The sequence below is a fragment of the Cyprinodon tularosa genome, unplaced genomic scaffold, assembly GCF_016077235.1.
Source record: "Cyprinodon tularosa strain WSP-4 unplaced genomic scaffold, ASM1607723v1 ctg195, whole genome shotgun sequence".
In the NCBI taxonomy this organism is placed as follows: domain Eukaryota; kingdom Metazoa; phylum Chordata; class Actinopteri; order Cyprinodontiformes; family Cyprinodontidae; genus Cyprinodon; species Cyprinodon tularosa.
Genome location: NW_024038707.1, coordinates 338,581 through 365,207, shown reverse-complemented (window position 1 = coordinate 365,207; position 26,627 = coordinate 338,581). Strand labels below are relative to the sequence as shown.

General features: G+C 38.3%; 1 protein-coding gene across 1 annotated transcript in view; it reads left to right on the top strand.

Moving 5' to 3' along the window:
* Positions 1 to 22,811, top strand: part of pik3r2 (phosphoinositide-3-kinase, regulatory subunit 2 (beta)) — a 50,117-nt gene extending 27,306 nt beyond the window's left edge. Inside the window, exons 4-16 of the mRNA XM_038283586.1 lie at positions 4,297 to 4,365; positions 4,445 to 4,579; positions 4,654 to 4,864; positions 8,063 to 8,148; positions 8,247 to 8,349; positions 14,475 to 14,573; positions 14,653 to 14,833; positions 14,954 to 15,073; positions 17,259 to 17,401; positions 17,497 to 17,673; positions 17,755 to 17,826; positions 17,906 to 18,076; positions 20,528 to 22,811. Of these exons, the coding sequence (XP_038139514.1) occupies positions 4,297 to 4,365; positions 4,445 to 4,579; positions 4,654 to 4,864; positions 8,063 to 8,148; positions 8,247 to 8,349; positions 14,475 to 14,573; positions 14,653 to 14,833; positions 14,954 to 15,073; positions 17,259 to 17,401; positions 17,497 to 17,673; positions 17,755 to 17,826; positions 17,906 to 18,076; positions 20,528 to 20,723 (1,763 nt within the window). The 3' untranslated portion in view covers positions 20,724 to 22,811. The remainder of the gene's footprint in view (positions 1 to 4,296; positions 4,366 to 4,444; positions 4,580 to 4,653; positions 4,865 to 8,062; positions 8,149 to 8,246; positions 8,350 to 14,474; positions 14,574 to 14,652; positions 14,834 to 14,953; positions 15,074 to 17,258; positions 17,402 to 17,496; positions 17,674 to 17,754; positions 17,827 to 17,905; positions 18,077 to 20,527) is intronic.
* The last annotated feature ends 3,816 nt before the right edge of the window (positions 22,812 to 26,627 follow it).

Sequence of the window (26,627 nt, the reverse complement as noted above, 5' to 3'; positions counted from 1 at the left end):
TGGAACACGGCTCTTTCATAAAGAATAAAATAAATAAACTTGGGAAACTTCTATAACTTCTCATATTATTACAACTTCATTTGTATGTGTTCCAACTTTATTTTAAAACTATTCCTTATTATCTCTTGATATTGTAGCTTTATTCTCATAATGCAACAACTTTGTTTTTGTAATATTACTTTGCTCTCGCATTATAGCTGAAGTTCTATAATGTAACTTTAATTATGTGTTGTTTCAAATTATTCTCATAATGTTACGACTTTATTCTCATAATGTTACGACTTTGTTCTCGTAATGTTATGATTTTATTCTCATGATGTTACGACTTTATTCTCATAATGTTACGACTTTGTTCTCATAATGTTACGACTTTGTTCTCATAATGTTACGACTTTATTCTCATGATGTTACGACTTTATTCTCATAATGTTACGACTTTGTTCTCATAATATTACCATTTTATTCTCATGATGTTACGACTTTATTCTCAAAATGTTACGTCTTTGTTCTCATGTTAAGACTTTATCATAATGTTACAACATTGTTCTCATAATGTTACGACTATATCCTCATATTGTTACGACTTTGTTCTCATGTTGTTACGACTTTTTTCACATAATTTTACGACTTTATCCTCATATTGTTACGTCTTTGTTCTCATGTTACGACTATATTTTCATAATGTTAGGACTTTATTCTCATAATGTTACAACATTGTTCTCATAATGTTACGATTATATGCTCATAATGTTACGACTTGTTTCTCATGATGTTACGACTTTGTCTCATAATGTTACGACTTTGTTCTCATAATGTTACGAATTTATTCTCATAATGTTACGTCTTTGATCATGTTACACTTATATCTTCATAACGTTAGGCCTTTGTTCTCATAATTTGCGACTTTATTGTCATAATGTTAAGACATTGTTCTTATAATGTTTTAACTTTATCCTCATAATTTTACGACTTTGTTTTCATACTTTAAGGACTTCATCCATGTGATTTATCGGCCGGTCTTGTAATATTACTCGATTCTTGCAGCAAATTTATACTCATAATTCTCAAAACTTAAAGTAAAAATTTGACAACTTAAAATTAATTTTGTAAATGTTTTTGCTTTAGATAATGAAATGTTAAACATCACTTTCCTAATCATTTTAATTAACAGAAGAAGCAGCCTTGAAGAAGAAAATAAAAAACACTGTTTGGATGATCTGTTATTAGTTTCAGTCATTAGTCAAACCATAGAGCTATGACCTTTCATACATGTATATTTTCAAATTTGACATTTTGGAATGAATTGTTGTCACTTTTTGCTTGGTAATCTATTGAAATTTTAATCTCAAATGTCATTTAATTTGTTGTTTTGGTTAACTTACCGGTAGAAGGAAAGGCAAGTTAATAGCAACACAATACAATTTTTAGCAGAAAAATAAATTATATAGTGGCATAGAGACAACGCAAATAGAGAGAATAAAAGTGATACATTAGAATAAGAGTATAAAAATGATTAAATGAATCGCAAATTGGAACAAAGGTTAGACTGAGCTTGTAAAATAAAAGGCCGGTCTAAGATTTAATCTCATTGTTAAGCAACTCGACACACTCAGCAGTCTTGGTGAAGAAAATAAAAAATGCATTTGGTAATTTGTTTAAAGTGTTATTCATCAGGTAAAGAAATGCTGCTTTATTTAAATCCCTTTTGATAATTCATTTTAATTAGATTATGGAGAACAGAACACTAGATTATGTAATTTTAACAGACTGAAAACAGCTTAAGTGTAAAATGTATGAAAACCAGCCCTAATCTAACCAATGTTCTGCTGTAGCTCTTAGTATTAAGTTTCAAAGTGTGTGGACTGCTCCATATCGGCTTCTACGATCATATTCTTAGCTACAACGCTGTAAAAGAAGGGGGAGAGGGTCAGTGAGGAGGACGAGCAGGATGGGATTCAGCGTGGACACCCTCTGAGCTTTAATCCGTTCAGAGCTTCCAGCTGTGACGGTCAGTCTAACAGCAGCGGATTCCAGATTGTTTCCCATGTTGATCATAGCAGAAATAATCCCCCTGGTCTCCAGGCTGTAGCCAATCTACAGTCGGCGACAGGTTTCCGTGAGCCAACCAGTCCATGCCAGCCCTTCTGCAGGTGTCCAGCTGCAGCCGTCAGAGCCACATCGGTTAAAGGAAAACTCTGGTCAGCAAGGAATGATCAATGGATCATGATTTATACCTAAAACTAATACGTTCGCAGTGATTTTATGAATTTAGCGTTAATTAGTAGCTAAATAAAAACAATGATCACTGAGTCTGGGAGCGGCCGTTTTTTGCCCAAATATAGTAACCCCTCCCTCCTGCCATCTTCCAGCAGTGACGTCACGGTGCGGTAAGCTTAGCGCCATTCTCCCCGCTTTACAAGCTAAATCAATGGGAACTACTAGACACATCTGCAATCAACAACAATTATTGAAGATTTCCAGAGGACCTCACCATTGAAATTCACCAGAGCTATAGTGAAACTGACAATGCCCACGTGCATGGCAGCTGGATGTTGGAATACATGATGTTGGGTAAAAGTGAAAAAAATAATTTCACCTTTCTGATTCCTGATCCTCCACGGACGGGTTCGTCGTTGGATTGCCAACTTGAAGAGGGAGGATTTGCCATCGAACTTCTGGCCAGAGAAAAAACACGTAATATGTAGCCAACATTTGGAAGAAGAATGTTTTCAAGATGAGTTGGATAATAGCGCGTTGTGACAAACACCAGATACAGCACTGGGACTTGATCAACAGCCGATACCGCACCGTGACGTCACTAACCAGTAGGTGGCAGTAGTGTTCTTTGACAAACATGGATGCCTCCAGTAAAGCGCATTCAAGTGAAAATTACTCTTAATTAAAAACACTTTTCATTTATTGAACAGTACATACCGTAATTTTCAGACTATAAGCCGCGACTTTTTCCCCAATATTCGACCTTGTGGTTTATCTATGGACTTTTACAGCTAACAGCCACTAGCGTAACACCTAAATCTATGGATTTTACCATCCACCATGTTGACGTCACATTTGCTTCAACACACAAGTATGGTAGCCGCACGCGCGGGAATGCCGAGGTCCTCCGGAAGCAGACTTCTACCGCGAGTGGTACGAGACGGAACGACAGCGAGAAAGACGGACATTAAACATAAAAAACCTGCGGCTTATAGTCCGGTGCGGCTTGTATATGTACAAATCATGCAATTTAGCTTCTGCGGCTTATATTGAGGTGCGGCTAATAGTCCGAAAATTACGGTAATAATTTTATATTTAAAGTACTTTCAGAAGTTTGAATTCAACGCACAAAGGAAATCTGTTTTTCTCACAGCGGACAGTCAAACCTTTCTCCCCGGTGGTTTCAGAGTAGCGTAGGGTCACCTTCTCATTCTTGATCGCAGATTCGTTCCATGGACGCTCTCCTCTCTCCGGACCTGGAGCAGCGCAGCTCGTAGATCCCCCTGTCGGTGTTAAACACGCTAGTGAAAGCGATCCTCCAGGAGTTGATCTTTTACCGCTCTAAGTGCTTCATCACTCTCCTCTCTGTGAAGTAGCCGCCGGATTGAAACACCCGCAGGAGTTCCCCCGACTCCCCAGGCTCACGGCTTCCAGGAAATATGAACCGATCTTCCAGAATCACTACAGATGGACAGCGAGGAGGAAAACAAAGGCAGAGAGGAATTAGTGGTGTGCAAAATAATCGTCATGATGATGCATCGTGATTCTAATTTTCGTGATCTACTGCATCGATTCTTGACGCCAAGTATCGATTATTAATTTTAAAAAATGAATAAACAAAATTGCATGAATGGTTGGCGAACATCAGCCAAAAACAAGTGGAATACAACTTCCAGTCCAGTAGATGTTGCTGCGGATGTGTTGACGCACGCTGCCTTGTGTCACAAGCATTTCCGGCCGCGGGATACTGCGCCGAGTCATTCAAAAACAAAACATGGAGGAGAAAATATTGCAATGCATCGCAATAATTCAAGTATCGTGATGCATCGTGATAGAATCGCATCATGGCCTGTGAATCGTGATTCGAATCGAATCGTGACTTCTTTGGCAATACCCACCCCTAAGAGGAATCCTGGTTGTATGGTTATTTTTTGGGGTCACCAGCTGAAATGTTTGGAAACCCTCGTATTAGAAGTGATCCATTTTTCAAACAATGTCTTCATAGGTCTCTTGATGAGCTCAGTTCTAAATATATGTGTCTGTTTTAAAACTTTGACTAATTCAGTCTGTTTGTTTTAGGTCTGGACAGCAAAACCTTGTACAGAAGAGAAAGCCCCTCAGACGGCTCTGTGTACACTCTGAGCACCGGTGAGCAGATTGATTGGGTTGGAAAATATGCCAAAGGGTGTGAGCACACATGAGCTGAGGTCATTTCTTTGTTGTTCAGAAGGCGATGCTGCTCAGGGCGACGTCGCTTCCTTGTCTGAGAGTATCCTGAGCTACCTGAGAGACCTCCCATCACCTCTCATCCCTGAATGCATCTATCCGCAACTTCAAGCCGCCATCTTGCAGCAGTCAGGAGGTCGGTCCGATGTTTAGAAATGTGTTTGAGCTTTCCGTTGTTTCTGTGGCTTATAGTATTCTGAATAACTGTAGAAGGAGCTGTTGCTGCGGGTCATGACAGAGAGGTCAGCCGTGTTCTGGAGAACTCTACGGAGGTGCCTCTTCATCATCGCCTCACCCTGCAGTACCTCTTCACACACCTGACCAAGGTGGCCCAGGCTTGGGCCAGCAACGGCCTGGACGCTCACACTCTGGGGAAGGTTTTTGGACCCCTTCTGATTCGGACGGCCCCCTCTGCCCCGGGGTGAGTTATTACCTCTGATAGTGAATCCTTTGCATTTACAGGGATTAAAGTATTCTGGCCCCAGGCTGAAGCTATTAGGGGTGTAAATCACATCCATCATGGAGATTCGATTCAGTATCAATTTCCTGACCCAACGATTCGATTATTTTCGATACTCAAGAATACACCACGATACGATTCGATTAATTGGTTCATTTTTTTTAACACCTTACAGGCTAGACAATGTTTCAAATTAAAAATAAATCAATGAAAGCCATAATATCGTTATGTATTTTTTTTGAGAAACAACAACAGATAACAGAAGTAGAAACCTCATTCACTGAAACTTACTAATACCCCTGCATTATAGATTCTGTAAGGCTTTGCATAAAAAATAATGCACAAAATCAGTGCAATGAGTGCAATGCAATACCTCGACTCCAGAAGTCCCCCCCCCCCTCCACAGACGCTCCGCTGCTCCTCTCCCAAATTGTAGCTGACCGCAGACAGGAGGCCGGCTTGTTTTGTTTTTATGACCGAAATTGTGGAAAACAACTCGTGAAGTTTGACCCGCTACAAGAGCGAGGTGCACGAGAACGCTGGGACCCTTTTTCCACCTGGATCTCCGCTCTTTTTGGCCCTCATGTCCCTCCGTCGTCGGACTAAACTCGCCCCCACTTCCTCGCCGCCTCGGCCGTATCTAGACCCACAGCGTGTAGCGCAGACCACGCTTCAATATTGAGCATAAATCAAAAATGTCTGCATCAAGCTCACTGCAACACACTGCTGTAAGAGTATAACCAGGAAGCGCAGTAGGAGGGCAAAATAGGTTTAGCGCCACCGCAGCACGGGAGGGAGAATTACACCCAGGAGCAAATGGATAAAAATAGACCGAAGGGAAAAAAAAAAACATGAATTGATTCTCTTGCAGACGTGTCGATGCATCGGATCGTCGGCAAAACGATTATTATTTACACCCCTAGTAGCTATTAGCCTGACGTAGTCCTACTCAATTCTAGTCAGAATATGAGTCTGATACTGCTCCATAGAGCTGTGATTATGGGGCGTGTTTCGAACGAACCAGGAAAAAAAATGCATCTGCACTCAATTGGATAGACCTCCAACCAATAAGAGCAACGGAGTGCGTGACGTATGTTAAGCTAGGCACAGTTGTTGTCAACAAAAAACAAAGCGTGCAGTTGCACGCCTAGAATAAGAAGATTAGCCTTGATCGCGTTTCTCTGTTCCTCTTTTAAAATTAATTTGCTGTTGATATCTTCTAGAACAGACCTAATAGCAGAATCTACACACCTCAACTCTCCAGCGGCAGCCGTTGTTGTTGTCACCCAAGCGCGCTTTGGTGACGTGGTTGATTACGTAACTGTTGATCATCTGTCCATCATCGTATAAAGCCCGTCCTGACAATTTGATTGGCTCGCCAGATATTGTGCGAGCATACTCGCGCTACTATTGAGCAATGCCAGACCGAACTTCCCGACCTCAAACGTTGTGGGCGGGACTAAGTTCGGAAGGGCACCCAGGCTAAGTAGCTATAGCTCGTGGGTAAAAAAGATCACTCAAAAAATGTATTCACAGCCAATAGTTTCAAAGTAGGGCTCTGAAACTAACAGTATTAGCCAATCAGAAGAAGAAGGGGGCGGGTCTTAGAAAAACGTGTACCTCCTCCTCTCGTTTCTACCTCAAGTTGCCAGATAGACAGTGCTGATACAGTGCTGAAGTCCTGAATCTGACACGAATCTGATCTTTTCAAATGCGACGTGCGTCTGAACAGTAGGGGTGTGCAAAAAAATCGCCATGACGATGCATCGCGATTCTAATTGTTGTGATCTACTGATCTACGATTCTTAATTTAAAAAAATTAACAAATAAAATACATGAATGGTTGGCGCGCATCAGCCAAACCAAGTGGAATACAACTTCTAGTCAAGCAGATGTGTTGACGCCTGCTGCTTTGTGTCACAAGCATTTCCGGCCGCGGGATACTACGACGAGTCATGAAATAAAACATGGAGGACACTATGAAATTCGCCCCGCGGCTCCATCACATTTCAAGTCAGATGCTTGGATGCATTTAGGCTTTAAAAACAAAGAAGGTAAAAACGAAATTGATATGATGCACGTAATTTGCAAAAGGGGAAATGTCATCCATTTGAATGTTTTCATTTCATTGGTTTAAAGGAACACTGAGGCCATGTAAACGGCACTGATCATCCTTATTTTGTTATTTTAAGTTTGATGAATCCTAAGATCTTTTTGTCAGTGTGTCCACGCCAGTAATAGTAATATTTCTGTCCAGTATTTGTTTTCATAACAACACCTCCAAAAGTCGTTTCAATAAATACAGCTACGTATGAATTCAGTTGCTTTCAGTTATGTATCAATTGAAGACACGATCCAGATCATACCCAGCCAGTCAGCCACTGGTAAGGGCTGTAACTTTTTCTTACAGTGTTCAGTGAAAATATTGCGATGCATCGCAATATTTCAAGTATCGTGATGCATCGTGATAGAATCGCATCGTGGCACGTGAATCGTGATTCGAATCAAATCATGACTTATTTGCCAGTACCCACCCCTACTGAACAGCCAGGTCACATTCATCCGACCTGAATGTCATTAATACCCGATAAAGGTCACTCTTCTGCTTCTTGCTACGCAGAAGTGGCAAAAAAATAACAACAATGGTGGACGATAATGCAGAGAGTAGTATTTATGTTTAACCATCTTGAAAAGATTGTGTTTTTATGGTTGGGAAAGATCGTTAGATGTTCTCCAGCGCTACCATCCATGTTTACTACGGTAGACACAGAGCATGCTTGCTTGTGACGTCATTGCGTCCTCTACTGCTCATGCGGGACACTTAGGTTTTATGAACGCAGTTCACACAGGAGACCACATACAAGTCGCATATATTTGGAAATGTGAACGTCAACGCAAAAAATTCGTTTTTTCACAAAAAAATCGCAATTGAGCGTCAAGGCCTTCAGTGTGAATGTAGCCATAGATGCACTTTTGCCATCTTCTGGCTGTTATTGGTATTGGATTTCATTGGAAGTCAAATTTAGTCTTCAATCATTCATGCAATCCCCCCCCCCCCCCCCCCATGCTCATAGTGTTAATGTTAAGTTCAGGCTCTGGATTTTTGCATGTATGAAACCAAACCAGTTTATGAAACTGCAGCTGATTACCTGCTGACAGGTCTTCATCGGAGGAGGACTTCCCCAGCCTAGTGGTGGAGAGGCTGCTGGTAGAGAGAACCGCACAGCAGGACCTTCCTCCTCCCGGTACGCTTTTTATTGTATTTTATTCTTTTATTTTTACGATCGTCCATCAGAGTGACCTGCTTTCATTGGAGATTTCTGTTTGTTTTGTTTTATCTTAGTTCTTCCAGCAAAGCCAATCAAATCCAAATTAACTCCATCAGAGATGACAGATACAAGCAGCCTGTTGAACGATGCAGAGTGGTACTGGGGAGATATTTCCAGGTAAAGCAGTGAAATTATTACTGATTTATTCCTCTTGTGGTGCATGAAGCCTTTTTTATTGGGATGTTATGTAATGTACTGTAGTGGTGGGAACAGCAGTTCTTTGAGTGAAATGAATCAACTCTAATCAGTTTATTAAAAGGATCCTTTTATATAGGTACAGTTTTAGTTTTATAGTTAAAATGAGCAAAAAGCTTCGGTCACATTCAGTGTTTCAATCATAGAGCTCTGATATGCTTTCTTGTTGCTTAAAGAGACATTATGTACGTTTTTATTGACAAATATCTTTAAAACAGCCTTTTTATTTGACCCTTATGACTAAAACATAGTTTGATGAGCAGACTGAACCATTACTAGTTCAACATCTAAAATCCTGGAGGCCTTTTTCCTTACTTTACTTCAGATAGGAAGTTCCCGCTCTATTCGGCGGATATGATGTCAAGCTCGTTCGCTTTGAATGTCTGACCTGACAAACAATTGAAGCCTTTTATTCAAGATAGATGATCAGCATACTAAGAAGCGACCGGCATACCAATAGTCAATGTGCATGCGCAAGATGTCAGATTTACATAAGCATATGCTAGTCCTGTTTATCCCTTTAGTTTATCCCTCTAAAACCTCTTAAAACCTTAAAATTTTTACCAATATAGACATGTTAGACATCATTGGAAAGCTTAGATTCTCCACAATTCAACCACTTTGATCATTTTATTGACACAGCGAGCAGTAAAGCACAATTAACACAAATATAGCAGCATGTCAAAATGTAAACAAACAAAGCAGCCACAGCTACATACATTTGAAGGCATCCGGAAGCCATTTTATAAATCCCATTTTCTCTTGTTTATTCTCCATTCGTCCATAGATTAAAAGTAATCCAGCACATTAGTAATAAAAATATTCCATGATGAGAAAATCGCCCATAACATCCGGTTGTGGACATTATAAAATTCAGCTGTTCATAGCTTATTCTCAGCATCTTGCTAATATTGGTTTGTTTGGTATGGTTCTTTACATCGTCTTCTTATCTACAAGATAAAAGTGTCTGCATGTTTTTATGACACGATTTGAGCGAGATATAGTCCCCGAAATCTCACCTCCGATTCACTTCCAGTTCACTTCCTGTCAGCCGGTGACGCGCTTTATGATGACCTTTAATTCTCTGGTGTTATTGGTTAAGACCATGTGGGATGTTAAGCTTTATAGCCAATGAAATAAGGTTTCAAAAAGGCCCAAATGTGTATAGTTAGCAGTTTAACTTTTATTCATCATAACAACTTGGAAGTAAAGAGCATGGCAAAATTTAGGATTTTAACCTCTCTGTTCATCCTCAACCAATTTCCCATCAGGCTCAAGGAGAGCAAACAATCATGGGGCCAATTTAAATGCGCTAGCAGGCTTTAGATCGTGTGGACTTTAATTTCCCAGCATGACAGCAACCTTAAACATAGTGTTGAAGCTACAATACGACGGTTTGGATCAGAGCACATTCATTTAGGTAGAGGGGGCCAGTTAAATTCCAGGCCTTTATCTAATTTAGAATATGTGGCAGTCCTTTAAAAATAATCATATGTGTTGCACTCTGAAAAAACGGCTCAGATTTTCCTGGTCTCAGGCTGATCTTCCCTTACTGATGCACATCCAGAATAAAATAACAAAAAAAACAAAAACAAACTGAATGTGTGTGTGGGGGGGGCAAAGCTGTCGTTGCTTATGATCGTGAGTTTTTGTATAGTAAGATGTTTACAGAATCAACCTGGATGACTGAATTTGATCCTGAAAATTCTGCCAATGTGTTTTCTGTACAGGAGAGGAATGTGGCCACTGAAAAAAGAAAAGAAAGTTAGCTGATTTTTAAAAAATATTATTTCAGTTTAATATGGGAAAAAGTCAGAATTCTGACTTAAATCTCAGAATTCTTAATTTAATCTCAGAATTCTGACAGCTAACAACCATGTTGTCATCAAGCCGTAGCCATCTCTGTTTTAGAGACTAGCTCTCTTGTTTTAATCACCTTCTGCTCTTCCATTAATGAAATAACATCACAAGGGACCCCTCGGGCACGTAAAAAGTCGCCTAATTCCGTCATTTTCTACCAGTGTGTTACTGGCCCTCTCAAACAACTCACATCTTTGTCAGTGAAGCTGAGTGCTCCTACATCTCTTCCTTCATGCTACCCATCTGCATTAAGATCCATAATTCTGAGATTAAAGTCAGAATTCTGAAATTAAAGTCAGAATTCTGAGAAAAAGTCAGAATTCTGAGATTAAAGTCAGAATTCTAAGATTAAAGTCAGAATTTTGAGAAAAAAGTCAGAATTCTGAGATTAAAGTCAGAAATCTGAAATTAAAGTCAGAATTCTGAGATTAAAGTCAGAATTTTGAGAAAAAAGTCAGAATTTTGAGATTAAAGTCAGAATTCTGAGATTAAAGTCAGAATTCTGAGATTAAAGTCAGAATTCTGAAATTAAAGTCAGAAATCTGAGATTAAAGTCAGAATTCTGAGATTAAAGTCAGAAATCTGAAATTAAAGTCAGAAATCTGAGATTAAAGTCAGAAATCTGAAATTAAAGTCAGAATTCTGAGATTAAAGTCAGAAATCTGAAATTAAAGTCAGAAATCTGAAATTAAAGTCAGAATTCTGAGATTAAAGTCAGAATTCTGAGATTAAAGTCAGAATTCTAAGATTAAAGTCAGAATTTTGAGAAAAAAGTCAGAATTCTGAGATTAAAGTCAGAAATCTGAAATTAAAGTCAGAATTCTGAGATTAAAGTCAGAATTTTGAGAAAAAAGTCAGAATTTTGAGAAAAAAGTCAGAATTTTGAGAAAAAAGTCAGAATTCTGAGATTAAAGTCAGAATTCTGAGATTAAAGTCAGAATTCTGAAATTAAAGTCAGAAATCTGAGATTAAAGTCAGAATTCTGAGATTAAAGTCAGAAATCTGAAATTAAAGTCAGAAATCTGAAATTAAAGTCAGAAATCTGAGATTAAAGTCAGAAATCTGAAATTAAAGTCAGAATTTCGAGAAAAAAGTCAGAATTCTGAGATTAAAGTCAGAATTCTGGGAAAAAAGTCAGAATTCTAAGATTAAAGTTAGAATTTTGAGAAAAAAGTCAGAATTCTGACAGCTAACAACCATGTTGTCATCAAGCCGTAGCCATCTCTGTTTTAGAGACTAGCTCTCTTGTTTTAATCACCTTCTGCTCTTCCATTAATGAAATAACATCACAAGGGACCCCTCGGGCACGTAAAAAGTCGCCTAATTCCGTCATTTTCTACCAGTGTGTTACTGGCCCTCTCAAACAACTCACATCTTTGTCAGTGAAGCTGAGTGCTCCTACATCTCTTCCTTCATGCTACCCATCTGCATTAAGATCCATAATTCTGAGATTAAAGTCAGAATTCTGAAATTAAAGTCAGAATTCTGAGAAAAAGTCAGAATTCTGAGATTAAAGTCAGAATTCTAAGATTAAAGTCAGAATTTTGAGAAAAAAGTCAGAATTCTGAGATTAAAGTCAGAAATCTGAAATTAAAGTCAGAATTCTGAGATTAAAGTCAGAATTTTGAGAAAAAAGTCAGAATTTTGAGATTAAAGTCAGAATTCTGAGATTAAAGTCAGAATTCTGAGATTAAAGTCAGAATTCTGAAATTAAAGTCAGAAATCTGAGATTAAAGTCAGAATTCTGAGATTAAAGTCAGAAATCTGAAATTAAAGTCAGAAATCTGAGATTAAAGTCAGAAATCTGAAATTAAAGTCAGAATTCTGAGATTAAAGTCAGAAATCTGAAATTAAAGTCAGAAATCTGAAATTAAAGTCAGAATTCTGAGATTAAAGTCAGAATTCTGAGATTAAAGTCAGAATTCTAAGATTAAAGTCAGAATTTTGAGAAAAAAGTCAGAATTCTGAGATTAAAGTCAGAAATCTGAAATTAAAGTCAGAATTCTGAGATTAAAGTCAGAATTTTGAGAAAAAAGTCAGAATTTTGAGAAAAAAGTCAGAATTTTGAGAAAAAAGTCAGAATTCTGAGATTAAAGTCAGAATTCTGAGATTAAAGTCAGAATTCTGAAATTAAAGTCAGAAATCTGAGATTAAAGTCAGAATTCTGAGATTAAAGTCAGAAATCTGAAATTAAAGTCAGAAATCTGAAATTAAAGTCAGAAATCTGAGATTAAAGTCAGAAATCTGAAATTAAAGTCAGAATTTCGAGAAAAAAGTCAGAATTCTGAGATTAAAGTCAGAATTCTGGGAAAAAAGTCAGAATTCTAAGATTAAAGTTAGAATTTTGAGAAAAAAGTCAGAATTCTGACAGCTAACAACCATGTTGTCATCAAGCCGTAGCCATCTCTGTTTTAGAGACTAGCTCTCTTGTTTTAATCACCTTCTGCTCTTCCATTAATGAAATAACATCACAAGGGACCCCTCGGGCACGTAAAAAGTCGCCTAATTCCGTCATTTTCTACCAGTGTGTTACTGGCCCTCTCAAACAACTCACATCTTTGTCAGTGAAGCTGAGTGCTCCTACATCTCTTCCTTCATGCTACCCATCTGCATTAAGATCCATAATTCTGAGATTAAAGTCAGAATTCTGAAATTAAAGTCAGAATTCTGAGAAAAAGTCAGAATTCTGAGATTAAAGTCAGAATTCTAAGATTAAAGTCAGAATTTTGAGAAAAAAGTCAGAATTCTGAGATTAAAGTCAGAAATCTGAAATTAAAGTCAGAATTCTGAAATTAAAGTCAGAAATCTGAGATTAAAGTCAGAAATCTGAGATTAAAGTCAGAAATCTGAAATTAAAGTCAGAAATCTGAAATTAAAGTCAGAAATCTGAGATTAAAGTCAGAATTCTGAGATTAAAGTCAGAATTCTGAGATTAAAGTCAGAAATCTGAAATTAAAGTCAGAAATCTGAAATTAAAGTCAGAATTCTGAGATTAAAGTCAGAATTTTGAGAAAAAAGTCAGAATTTTGAGAAAAAAGTCAGAATTCTGAGATTAAAGTCAGAATTCTGAAATTAAAGTCAGAAATCTGAGATTAAAGTCAGAAATCTGAGATTAAAGTCAGAAATCTGAAATTAAAGTCAGAAATCTGAAATTAAAGTCAGAAATCTGAGATTAAAGTCAGAATTCTGAGATTAAAGTCAGAATTCTGAGATTAAAGTCAGAAATCTGAAATTAAAGTCAGAAATCTGAAATTAAAGTCAGAATTCTGAGATTAAAGTCAGAATTCTGAGATTAAAGTCAGAATTCTGAGATTAAAGTCAGAATTCTAAGATTAAAGTCAGAATTTTGAGAAAAAAGTCAGAATTCTGAAATTAAAGTCAGAAATCTGAGATTAAAGTCAGAATTCTGAAATTAAAGTCAGAATTATGAAAAAAAAAGTCAGAATTCAGACTTTCTCTATATTAAACTGAAATAAAATTTGAAAATCAGTTAACTTTTTTCCCCAGTGGCTCTAATCGTCTTTCATAGTTTGTGGGTCATCCAGTATAAATAGGTTACAATCAGTTGTAGGGTTGTCACGATACTAAACTTTTCAACTCGATACCGATACTAAGTAAAATATTCGATACTCGATACCCTTTTCGATACCACAAGAATAAAAACAAAGACTCTAAAATTTGACAGAAATATTTTCATTACTAAAAAAATACAAGAAATAAATAAATAAACAATAAGAATAATATTTTGATATATTGTATGCTGTGCACAATATTAAGCAAGCTTGATAAAAAACGTACAAAATTAAAATTAAGTGTTCCTTCCTTGGCTATGCTTTGCACACATAACAATGACACTAGCCAAACCAGTTAAGAAACAAAAATAATTCTCAGCAGCGGCACCTGTTACAAAAAAAGTCTGAAACTGAAAAGTGCAGAGAATTATTCAATCACACAGTGTTCAGAAAGTGCATTTTCCACTGTTCTGCACTTTAGATGGCTGTATCGATACTTTTGAAAATGAGTATTGTATTCAGATACAACGTTTCAGTATCAATACTTTTTTGAGTATCGATACTTTTGACAACCCTAATCAGTTGCTCATTAAAAAAACATACAAAAAAAACAATTACAAAATCGATGTAGGTGGGTTAGTTGTTTAAGACGTGACTCTGGCTCTTGGTTTGCAGAGAGGAGGTGAACGAGAAGTTACGAGACACTCCAGATGGGACCTTTTTGGTGCGAGACGCCTCCAGTAAGCTGGAGGGCGAATACACGCTGACTCTGAGGTAAAAACCAAACATGGAGAAAAGCACACGTCCCAGCTCCTGTTCCATTTGTTAACCAGGCGTCTGTCTCCCCCTGCAGGAAAGGAGGGAACAACAAGTTGATCAAGATTTATCACCAGGAGGGTCGTTACGGGTTCTCAGAGCCTCTAACCTTCCGGTCTGTGGTGGAGCTCATCAATCACTACCGCCACGAGTCTCTGGCTCAATACAACGCCAAGCTGGACACCAAGCTTCTCAACCCCATCTCCAAATTCCAGCAGGTTGGTCAAGACTCCATGTTTGATGCCTTTTGTCGACTTGAGGCACTAAAACCATTTTGATTGTTTTGTTTTTTATTTTCAAATTGCTGTTTTCTTTCAATTGTTTGTTGTGTTGCTCAGGTGGTTAAGGAGAACAGCATAGAGGAAGTCGGAGAGCAGCTCAAGGTCTATCATGAGCAGTACCAGGAGAAGAGCCGCGAGTACGACTCTCTGTACGAGGAGTACACACGCACCTCACAGGTAGGACCTTTACAGCAAACCACAGAACAGGGGGATCATTTCTGCCACCATCTTTACTCCTACAAGGTTTCCGCAGGTCATACAATTTCATTAAATGTGATCACTGTGGCACTTAAAATGCTTTATTTAACTTTTACAAAAACAATTTGGTCAGATATATTATATCAGATATAACTTTTATAGCATGGCTGCAGTCTGTCAACGGTAAAAATGATGAAGGATTTTGCAGTGTTATATTTATATATATATATATATATATATATATATATGTGTATACATACAGAACCCTTTTCTAAAGCAACAATGCTTAACAATGGAATCTGGAATAAATTGCAACTTGCAAAAAGTCCTGCGATCAAGACAGCGTCAAGGTAGGCCGTTTGGTTTTTAATTTAGCCCACCGCGACATGTTGACTTGGGCTCACAGGTTTTTTTCTTAAATAGGTTTGCTGAAGTACGCTGATTTGCTCTAAAAGGTGGGCTTCACTGTGCTATATTGGGGGCGACAGTGGCGTTGGATGTAGGAGTTTGCCCTGCAATCGGAGGATTGATGGTTCAAGCCCCGACTCCGACTTTCAGTGTCGTTGTGTCCTTGGGCAAGACACTTCATCTGCATTGTCTACTGATGGTGGTCAGAGGGCCATCAGTGTGTGCATGAATGGGTGAATGAGTGTAGTGTAAAGCGCTTTGGTCAAGTCTCCTAACTTGAATAAAGGTGCTATATAAGTACATGCCATTTACCATTTACCATATATTGAAAGACTTTTTATAGTTATAATTATATTCCTCTAAAAAAATTATATACTCAAAACTGTGTCCATAAGTGGCCAGTGTAGATGGAAAAAGGCCAGGGCCGAAAATCGCTCCAAGTCTGGCTACGTGCTACATCTGCTGATCAGCCAATAGTAATGCAGCTGTTGCCCTGAGATGCGCCTCATTAAGAACTGATGCAGACAATCAATGCAGGCTGACCTATTTCCAGGATTTTTTATGATCAATGGAGGATAATCATTTTAGAGTTGCCATGATCCTAAAAATCCTTCAAAGAAAAAGTAAGTTCAAGGCCTTGGACAGTTTTTTGGAAAAGGTTTCCTCTCTGGCTGTGTTTACCTATAAATATGAAAGAAAACTATGACAATTGTGTGTGTGATGATAAAAAATGTTTGAAATGACTCATTGATTTTCCTCAGCCATGATTTTATCCATATTCTCTTATCAAACGGTAATAAAATTATTCCAATGCCAATCAAAACCAGCAGAGAGCTATTTCTACCCAATGACAGAGCAGCCATCATTGGAAAATTACCTGTTTTGCTTGTTGATAGCAGAATAGGAAATATTTTACGTATTTTATATTTTAAATATATATTTAAATATTATTTCATACTAAATATAAAAAAATTGACAGAAACAAACAGGAAGATTTTAGGTCACTTTTAAATTGGTAAAAATCAAGGTATTCTATTTCACGCTCCTCTAAGACATGCTTTACCCTGAGAATACTGTCATTCCTTTTTATAAAAAGTCTTTTTGATTTTTCATTTTAAACAAATGCAAAGATAAATCTAATTTAAATGTATACTAAACACAAGGAATTGAATTTGCTGTTTTATTTAAACATGGATATTGTTTAAAATATCATACGCTATTCTGCTCTCAAAGTGATCAGAGTCTGCAACCTTTCTAGTCATGTTGCATCTATAAACAAAGGTGTTGATGGCAGCAGCACAGCTGATATTTCCCTCCAGGATGGAGTCACAGCCAAACAGGACCAGACCAGATGAAGCTACATGAGAAAAATCTAAGGAAACATAAATAGAGCTGAATTGGAGAATAGATACATTGTAGCAGAGGGAGAAAAATTGTTCCCCGTGTCTTCCAGCAGCCTAAGGCTATAGCAGCATAATTATAGAGATAGCTCAGAATAACCTGAGCCGCTTCAACCATTAGCTTTATAAAATAGGAAGGTTTTGAGCCTTGTCTTAAAAGTAGACGGTGTCTGTTTGTGGACTTCCTTCTAGTTAAGAATGACTATAGTTCAGCTTTGAACCAACAAATGCATGGATAGTTTAAAATCCCAGTTGTACTTTTATTCCATCTGCTGTTCAAAGTGTAGCCAGTGCTACTTAAACTTTATTGGAATTAGCCAGATGTTCTCATAGCATCTTTAATATCTTTCCTACAGGAGCTGCAGATGAAGCGAACAGCCATCGAAGCTTTCAATGAAACCATCAAGATCTTTGAAGAGCAGTTTGAGACTCAGGAGAAATACAGCAGAGAGTCTTTGGAGCGATTCCAGCGGGAGGGCAACGAGAAGGAAATTCAGAAGTAAATCCAGACATTTGTTTTGATTAAACCTCATTTTTCTTGTTTTTTAGGATATATATTTCACAATATTTCTATCCTTTTTTGTTTTCAATTAGGATCCAGAACAACTCTGAGCGTTTAAGGTCCCGTGTGAAAGAGATTCATGACAGCAAACGTAAACTGGAGCAAGACCTGAAAGAGCAGGTGTCTGACAACAGGGAGATCGACAAGAAGATGAACAGCCTGAAGCCGGATCTCATGCAGCTTCGCAAAATCAGGGACCAGTACTTGATGTAGGCACCGACTGGTTTTTGTCGGAATCGCAAATGTTAACACTGCAGCCATCTTTAACTGTTGTTTTTTTTTTTTCCCAGATGGTTGACGCAGAAAGGAACGAGGCAGAAGAAGATCAACGAATGGCTGGGCATAAAGAACGACGCCGATGAGTAAGAGTTCCGGCTCAGTAACGGGAGCAGATACCAAGCACCACGACTTTGAATGCTAATGCTTAACTTTTGTCTTCAGCTCCTACTCTCTGGACGAAGATGAAAGCTCACCTCACCATGATGAGTGCACGTGGTACGTTGGCGACATCAGACGCACACAGGCTGAGGAAATGTTGAGAGGCAAATGCGATGGAACATTTCTCATCCGAGAGAGCCAATCCCAGAAGGGCTCTTACGCCTGTTCTGTTGTGTAAGTTTGTGTTCTTCTATTTAAGGATGTCGTCTTTGGGATTTTAGGTCCTTGATCTCAAATGGTTTAAGATGCACTGACACAGAATCCCAGTCTGCTAACACATTCAAGTTAGAAGATACAGTAATGCCATGTACATGATTCTAACCTTAGTAGCTGATAGTTGATTGCATCGACTCATTAACTCAGAAGGCAATCCCCCACTAAGCATGCTTGCAGTGACAGTGGAGAGGAAAAACTCCCTTTTAACAGGAAGAAACCTCCAGCACATCCAGACTCACTGTAAGCGGCCTTCTGCTGAGGCCGACTAGGGTTCAAGATCTTCCAGGGTTCCTGCAGGTCCTTAAAAAGTCTTAAAAGGCATTGAATTCTTCAAATAAAACTAAGGCCTTAATTTTTAAAACATCATAAATAGTATTATTTTTTATTATGATTTATTTTTGTAATCTAAATAAAACATTAAAATTGACCTTTTTTTTTTATAAAAAAAAAAAACGTCTCGCCATTATTGGTTCCGTCCCGATAGCTGAACCAATAAAAGCGTTGTTGCGGCCGGGACATTTGGGAGATGCGCCATTCACATTTGTCTGGAAAATATGAACAAGTGTAAATGTAATTCAATTCAATTCAATTCAGTTTATTTATATAGCGCCAAATTCACAACACATGTCATCTCAAGGCACTTTACAGTTCAACCAGATCATACAGTCAAATTGATACAAAGTTTTCTATCTAAGGAAAACCAGTTGATTGCATTGACTCATTGACTCAAATACAATCCCCCACACTAAGCATGCTTGTAGCGACAGTGGAGAGGAAAAACTCCCTTTTAACAGGAAGAAACCTCCAGCAGAACCAGGCTCAGTGTGAGCGGCCATCTGCCGAGGCCGACGGGGGTTCAAGGAGACAGAAGCAGAGATACAAAAAGCAGCTGTAAAAGGCGGCCCCGTCCAGGAAACACACAGCCAGGCAGACGAGCTCCAAGGCAGCTCCCATGCCAGAGGACGAAGAGAGCACATCCACTCAGTCACGGTCAGAGAAACAGGACCACACTGGAAAACAGGCCGAATTCCAACATCTATAAACAAGGGTGTTGATGGAAGCAGCACAGCTGATGTTTCTTTCCAGGATGACGTCACAGCCAAACAGGAACAGACGAGGCAAAGCTACTCTGAGGAAAAGCAGAGAGAGCAGACGGTTAGAGATTGAACTAACAGATTCTGCAGAATAGGAGAACAGAGAGAGAATGAAGCAGAATGATGAAATGGGGGTCCCTATGTCCTCCAAAAGTCTAAGCCTATAGCAGCATAACTATAGAGATAGCTCAGGATAACCTGAGCCACCCTAACTATAAGCTTTATCAAAAATGAAAGTTTTAAGCCTAGCCTTAAAAGTAGACAGGGTGTCTGCCTCACGGACTAAAACTGGTAGTTGGTTCCACAGGAGAGGAGCCTGATAACTAAAAGATCTGCCTCCCATTCTACTTTTAGAAATTCTAGGAACCACTAGTAAACCTGCAGATTGAGAGCGAAGTGCTCTGTTAGGAACATAAGGAACAATCAGATCTCTGATATCAGATGGAGCTTGGCCATTTAAGGCTTTATATGTGAGAAGAAGGATTTTAAATTCTATTCTTGATTTAACAGGAAGCCAATGAAGAGAAGCCAGGATAGGAGAGATATGATCTCTCTTTTTTATTTTCATTAGAACTCTGGCTGCAGCATTTTGGATCAGCTGAAGGCTTTTAACTACAGTTTGTGGACTTCCTGAATGTAACCAAAATTGTCTCCAGCCAATAGTTTCCTCCATGGCTAAAACCAGGGAACATACATGAGGCTCAGTGGATTTAGTGCAAGAAGTCATTCAAGCTCAGAACGATGGGAATTAAGGCAGTGGAGTCGCACATGCGAAGCACGAAACACAAAGCGTCAAAATGGAGTTACCGAGCAACAGCCGGTATTTCTCAGTTTTGTTCCACCCTTGTCTCTGCAACGCCTCCACTTATCACCAAATCAAACATACTAAGAAAACCATACAAAGAAAAATAGCTGCAAAAAAGACTTAGCACTGGTTATGTTGTGGCTTTAAAACTGATTTGTTTTGTTCCCTGCTAAAACAAAGTTTGTGAATTCAGTTAAATAATTGTTAAAATATATCTGTCATTGGTGTGTTTTTAGCTTTCTTCCTGTATGGGAAGCTTTTCAACATTTGAAACATTAGTGCAGTGGTTTATGTTAGAATAAACCTTTGGGTTAAGTTGTCGCAAGCAGGTTTTTCTTGTGTTTCTTGTGAATTTGGTCTTAAATTTTTATTTCAAGTGGCATTAAAAAGTCTTAAAAGTCTTGAATTTAACTTGCCTTATGCTGTAGGAACCCTGTCTTCTGCACTTTAATGTTTCAATAACGGCGTAATCGGAGCCAGCTTGATATCAACTCGTATCTTTTTTTTCAGCGTCGACGGCGACACCAAGCACTGTGTCATCTACAAGACGTCCACAGGCTATGGATTCGCTGAGCCTTACAACCTCTACGCGTCTCTCAGAGTGCTGGTGCTCCACTACAAAAACGTCTCCTTGGCCCAACACAACGACCAGCTGAATGTAAACCTAGCCTACCCGGTGTTGGCCCGCTCCCAGAACCAGAAGTAGAACCAGCATGAATATTGTAACCAGCAGGTGATGGGGTACCAAACCTCTGTAAACTGTGTCGGGTGAGAAGCGCTCACCGTCTCTGTTTTAAAGAAAAAAGTTTATTTTATTTTTTTTTGGTTTGGGCCTGATGTATCAATTCTGACTCCTGGATAGGTACCGAAACATCTGCCTTTTAATTTAAGCCTGTTGTGGTTGGCATGACCTGAATGACTTAGAATTTACACAGGCCTGATATATTAACTAACTTTACCCCGGTCCTTTAAAGCCTGGCATACCCTGTGCGATATATTACTGGGAAGAAGAAGAAGAAGAAGTCCCTTGTTTGTTGGTAAATCGGCTCGTAGCTCAGCTTCAACAGCAGGATTTGCCCACGAACGCCTCACAACGGCCGACTGAAATTCAAACATGTTTGATTTTCTCCCGACCTTAAGATTCCTGATCAGGAGGTGGTCGTTAGAGGCTAACCCCTCGTTACCCCCTGTATACAACACAACGCACGATCAGGCCGAAAGTCGTCACCTTCGAAAAAAGTCCTGGCACGACCGCAGAATCGTGTTTGTTTATCTTACAGCGTATGCCCGGCTTAAAGGAACCTCTTTGATAGAAAACCTGGCCTAGCAATAAGCACACCACTACTGATCCAGGTACTTAATCCGAAATGATCAAAGTCAGCCTCTACATCAGGCTGAAACAATCCTACTGTGTCAAGTATAAGTAAAAAACAAAGACATAGAAGTTAGATTGTTAAAGGAAGACGAAAAAAGCACAAATGAGTCTTTTAAGACTGCACAAAAAAAACAGAAAGAACACGTTGTGAAGACAATTAGAAGACTTTTGTTTGTTTTTTTTTGTTTTTTTACAAAATATTTGTCCTTAAACTCTGTATAAACCAACCCTAGACTTTCAACAAACTACTCAGAAACACAAGTTGTGGTTTTTAAATCCCCAACAGAAGGTTAGGGGTTTGGATTTAGGGCTTTTTAAAGAGTCAAAATAAAATGATAGCTTGACGCAAATTCTTAAAGAAGCACCACAGGGTTAACTTTTAGTGACCGTCGGCGTCTGTTACTTTAGATTTTAAGGGTTGAAATGCACAGATATCAACGTGGGGAACGCTAAGCTTTAAAATGTACATGCAGGTCTATTGTTTTATAGAATCAGTCATTTCCAACTGCTTCGTTGCGTTGCTTCCTCTCTGGGTCTCTTTTTTTGAACCAATGGGAGGAAGATCAGCACATGTTGTATAGAAGCAAATGCAAGGTACATATTCTGTGTATTGTCAGGAAAAAAAAAATCCATAGTTTGAATCACAGTATACTAGATTGCAGGTCTATTACAAACCTAGGTCATATTTTTTATTTATTTTTTTCTTTATATTACCATAGCACCCGTAGCTAGTGACACGCAGCACTGTTATTGCTCTTCTCATGTGTGTTATTTCACTTTGGTACTGCCGCTCGTCGGCTAGCCGCTTCTCTGATTCTCTCTTCGGTACTAGCATAGTTATTTTTCTTCTGAGATAAATGTTTGCTTTCGTTTCTTTAACGCTTTGTTTCGGATGGTACTTTGTGACTCAGAGACCTGTAGAGCATTAATGTGCAAAAAAGAGAAAAGAAGGCAGTAATATATGTGGTGTAAAGTATATCTTAGACACACATGCTGTAGGCGTACGCGACTTTCAGAGTTTCTTTGGTTCTGTTCGAAGGATGCGGACGATTTATCAAATGTGAGCCCAGAGAAGGATTGTTCTCTCTCAGCTCGTCCTTCTGCCGTTCAGTACGGAGATTACCGTTTGAGTTGTTGCTTTGTTATTTGAAAAGAGCGGTTGAAAATCCGCTGATTTGTAGTACTTTGGTCCTGGTGTGGTCCTAAAAACACACTAAATGCATACAGCACAAGTTCCTGAATCTTTAGGTTATGGCGTCTGTGCTGTGTTGGGGCAGTGATCTCTATGGGCTACGTTCACAACACAGGTCTTGATGCTCGATTCCAAATTTTTTATTTATTTATTTTTTTGCTCAAATAAGCTTTTCATACGACTCAATAAACTCGACCGCCATTAATAAACTCAGACTGCTGTCTGAAGCCTGGTTTACGTCCTTTTAACACTTATATATTTATTTGGTTGTTGTTGTTAACAAGGAATATGTTTCAGAAATAAAAAAAAATGCAGTGAAGATTTGAAACTTTGAAAAACGTTCTAATCAAAGTGGCTGTTTTCTTATTTTTTATTTTTCCAGATCTCGTTTTCTTAACTTCTGAGGGCGGGCTTTCCTCTGGAGTGAGGATGAAAGACACATTTCTATTGGTCTGCAAAGATGTTGGCAAATATAAAATAGCACCTGCTTATTAGCAACAATGTGTAGCGGAGCATTCACTAGCTACGTTTCCATCATACATGCTCAGCAAAATTGATCAATACTCTGCTATTTTTCTGTAGGTATGTAAAATAAAAATTAACTCTGTCAAATTTTGTAATATTTCATAGAATTTGCATGAATGACTAAATTTGGCTTTTGAAAATCCAGTACCAAAAATGGCCAGAAGATGGCAAAAGTGCATCTATATTGGGTGTGAATAAGAGGCCGTCTTCGGTGAGGAAAGCACAAACCCTTATTTTTAACTTGCATAAACAGTCAGTTATTGACGCTGGAAAATAAGCTGTTGCCGAAGCTCCCGGCTAACGTGTAGCGTCCGCCACCCCACGAACAGCACCCGCCCCCTTCTTCTTCTGTTTGGTTAATACTGTTAGTTTCAGAGCGCTCCTTTTTTTACCATTAGCTGAGAAATGCAAGATGGATGTCGATTTTCTTTTTTGAAATGTATTTACCATCAATTCGCTACAAGACGATTGCTACGGGCAATCGCTACAAGACGGAAATCCAGCCTGGGTCCGAAATACATTATTTGAGCTTTATTTTAGCGCTAAATTATCATATAAGTCACAATATATCATCTTTGTTATACCCCTTTCCCACTGGCTGAAAATCCCTTGTAAACCCAGGAAAAAATCAGTTTTTAGAGGCAGTGGGAACAGTTGACTGACCCATGGCGACCCGTGTCAAACGACCCGGCAAGCCACCTGGGTTACAATCAACTTCAGACGAATCAGTTCCGATCGGCATTCGGGTCGACGCGCTAATTTACGTGAAGCCCTTGAGCGCAACATATGGACGTCAACCAGTCGCGTCTGATCTAACAAGCGAAAACAACTCTGCTTACATTCGATAAACATGGTGCAGCTCTGATGAGAGGGATTTAGAGGGACAAAGAAAGGAACAATATAGAATACTGAAGAATACATGCTGCTCTCCATTGTTTACTTTCCTTATTTCTGTCGCAATGGTGACATCAACATTAACACATGGTAATTCTGTCACTAGTCAAGCAACAGAGACCATGCAGCTTGCAGTCGAGAAGACAGACCCGTTTTTTTGCTAATAGGAAGGGAGACAAATGCTGATTGTTAGCGGATCAATCCATGTTTGAAAAACCTGTGTTAACCCGCTAATTTAAGTGGAAAAGCGGCTTTACTATATTGGGATAAAATGTATCGGAATACGTATCGTATTGGTCTAACTCTTACCAATTGCCACCCCTAGCTAACTGTTGTGCTTCAAATTAAAATAAAAAATGCTATTAAAATCACACATAAATGGGTTTGTTCATAAAAGAATTCATCTTTTATGCCAGTCTGATTGTTTTATCACGTGACTCGTGTGACGTGGAGAAGAAAATGACATAAAGGCGGATAAACAGCAACAAGTTCATTGATACGCTTACGTATTGGATTAAGTTCCACGTCTGAAAGCTGCTCAAATCGCAATTTTGCACCTTTTTTTGGGTGAAAAGATCATAAACGAACAGTTCAGACTCCTGTGAAAAAATCAAGATAGGAGTGAAAAAGATCAGATTTGGATCGCATTGACCTGCTGTTTGAACGTAGCCTTTTGTTTGCTTTTGAGGCGCTAAGTGCGTAACCTCTGGTGGGGGTCACTTTTAAAGCACAGTTGTTCAGAAGGTATGCAGTTCTTCTTGTGGTCAGAGGAATCACCTGAAGAGAAACAAACTAATCTTTTACAATTTCTTACACAACTAAGAATGGTAAAGAGAACATATATATATGGATATATATTTTTGTATAGGCTCATGGAGCAGACAAGTTGTTTTATGAGGGAGTGTTTGATACTCTTATTTGTGTCTTTTTGTTGAAGCTTAGAAATATTTCCAAAATGTGATCTTCACCTGTTATTTGCTCCCAAAACAGGAGAAGAGTTGGTATCAGAAACTGATATGTGAAGACCTTAGCTTCCAAGTCAAACAGAGTTGTTTGAGATGGCACGACCTCCGGAGCTCAATGGACCCTGGAAAGGTCCGAATCAGAACGCATCCGTGGCGCGCTACAGTCATTTGCACAGTTCTCTCAAGTATGAAACAGGAGGCGACGGCGCTGCCTCTGACTAGAGGGCTACACAGACCTGACAGAGGTAGATTAGAAGTGCCTTTTGTTGTCGGGACGAGTTTGTTTTCTTGTCGTCACTGAAGCGCGGCTCCACAAGATGGCGCCATTGCCGCGGTGTTTTATGTGCCACATGGTTCATGTGTTTGCCATATATAAAGTCAGTTAATGTTCAGTATGTAAGCCTAGCTGTGGTGTGTGGCGGTGTCTGGTATCTGAGTGTTTTATAGTGACTGGTTTTGTCACATCTGCTCTTTGGTTTCAGCTGTACTGTATTCTACAAAAACGATCTAAAATAAGTAAAAAAATGTCTTAAATTAAGTGTATTTGCCCTTCATTTGAGTAGGAATGTAAGATGATCTGCCAATGGAATGAGGATGTTTACTCTTAAAACAAGATGATTACAAAATCTGAACTTTAAATAAGACAAATCTCTTAATTGTTTCTTATATTAAATGTAAATTGTTTTGTTCTATTGGCAAAGTGTCTTATTTACCTACTCAATTCAAGAAAAAAATGCACCTTTTTTTAAAGAATAAATTACTTATTTAGATCTACTTTTTTTTGCAGTGTATGGAGTGGATTTTGTCTCATCATTGTTGCATGCAAAGAACATGTTTTGTAAAGGAAAGTTGAAAAGCTCATTTCCTAATTAGAAATTTTGAAGAAAAAAAAAACTATCCAGCAATCAGTCGTTAAAAACTTTTTTTTATTAATAAAACAGTAACTTTTTTGTTTTTTCAAAATATTTTTTTATTTTTTCCCAATGTCTGTTTTTCAAAATTGCATTTAACAGATCACATTCTCTTCACATCTTTCAACTGGAATGAGGAGCAAGACGCTGTTTTACACTCAAACTGATGAGAACTGTGGAGGACCAATCCTGCCATAATTTAAAATTTAATGATATAAAATATGTTATTTTTATTATTTTGTCACATTTATTGGTACTTTTTCAAGCAATTGTATAATTAAGTCATTCATTTATTTCTTCTATATGTATTTTAATTGGAAAACAATGCAATTTGAAATAATCAATCTGGAAAAACAGAAATTTTAAGCAAAAAAAATCTATTCTGTAGAATAAATACGTTTGCAGATTTTTTGTTGTTGAAAACTTAAAAAATATAAATGTGGAAAAAAAAGTTGAAAATTTAAAAAAGGAAAAATAAATGTAGAAAAAAGTTATTTTCATTACAAAATATGAGAAAACACCAATGAAAAGAGTTTTGTAAGTTTTATTTCTGGATTGCAGTTATTTTTATGTTTTTTTTATTTATTTCCATTTACAATATGCATTTTTTGCTTGTAAAGATAATGGAACAGAACTCACTCCATATGCAGTAGCTCGCTTCTCCTGTTGTTTACTTAAACCTTGTGTTTTTGTATATATCTCTCTCTGATATATCTTTGAATATTTCGTAGATGAGTTAGAAATGTGA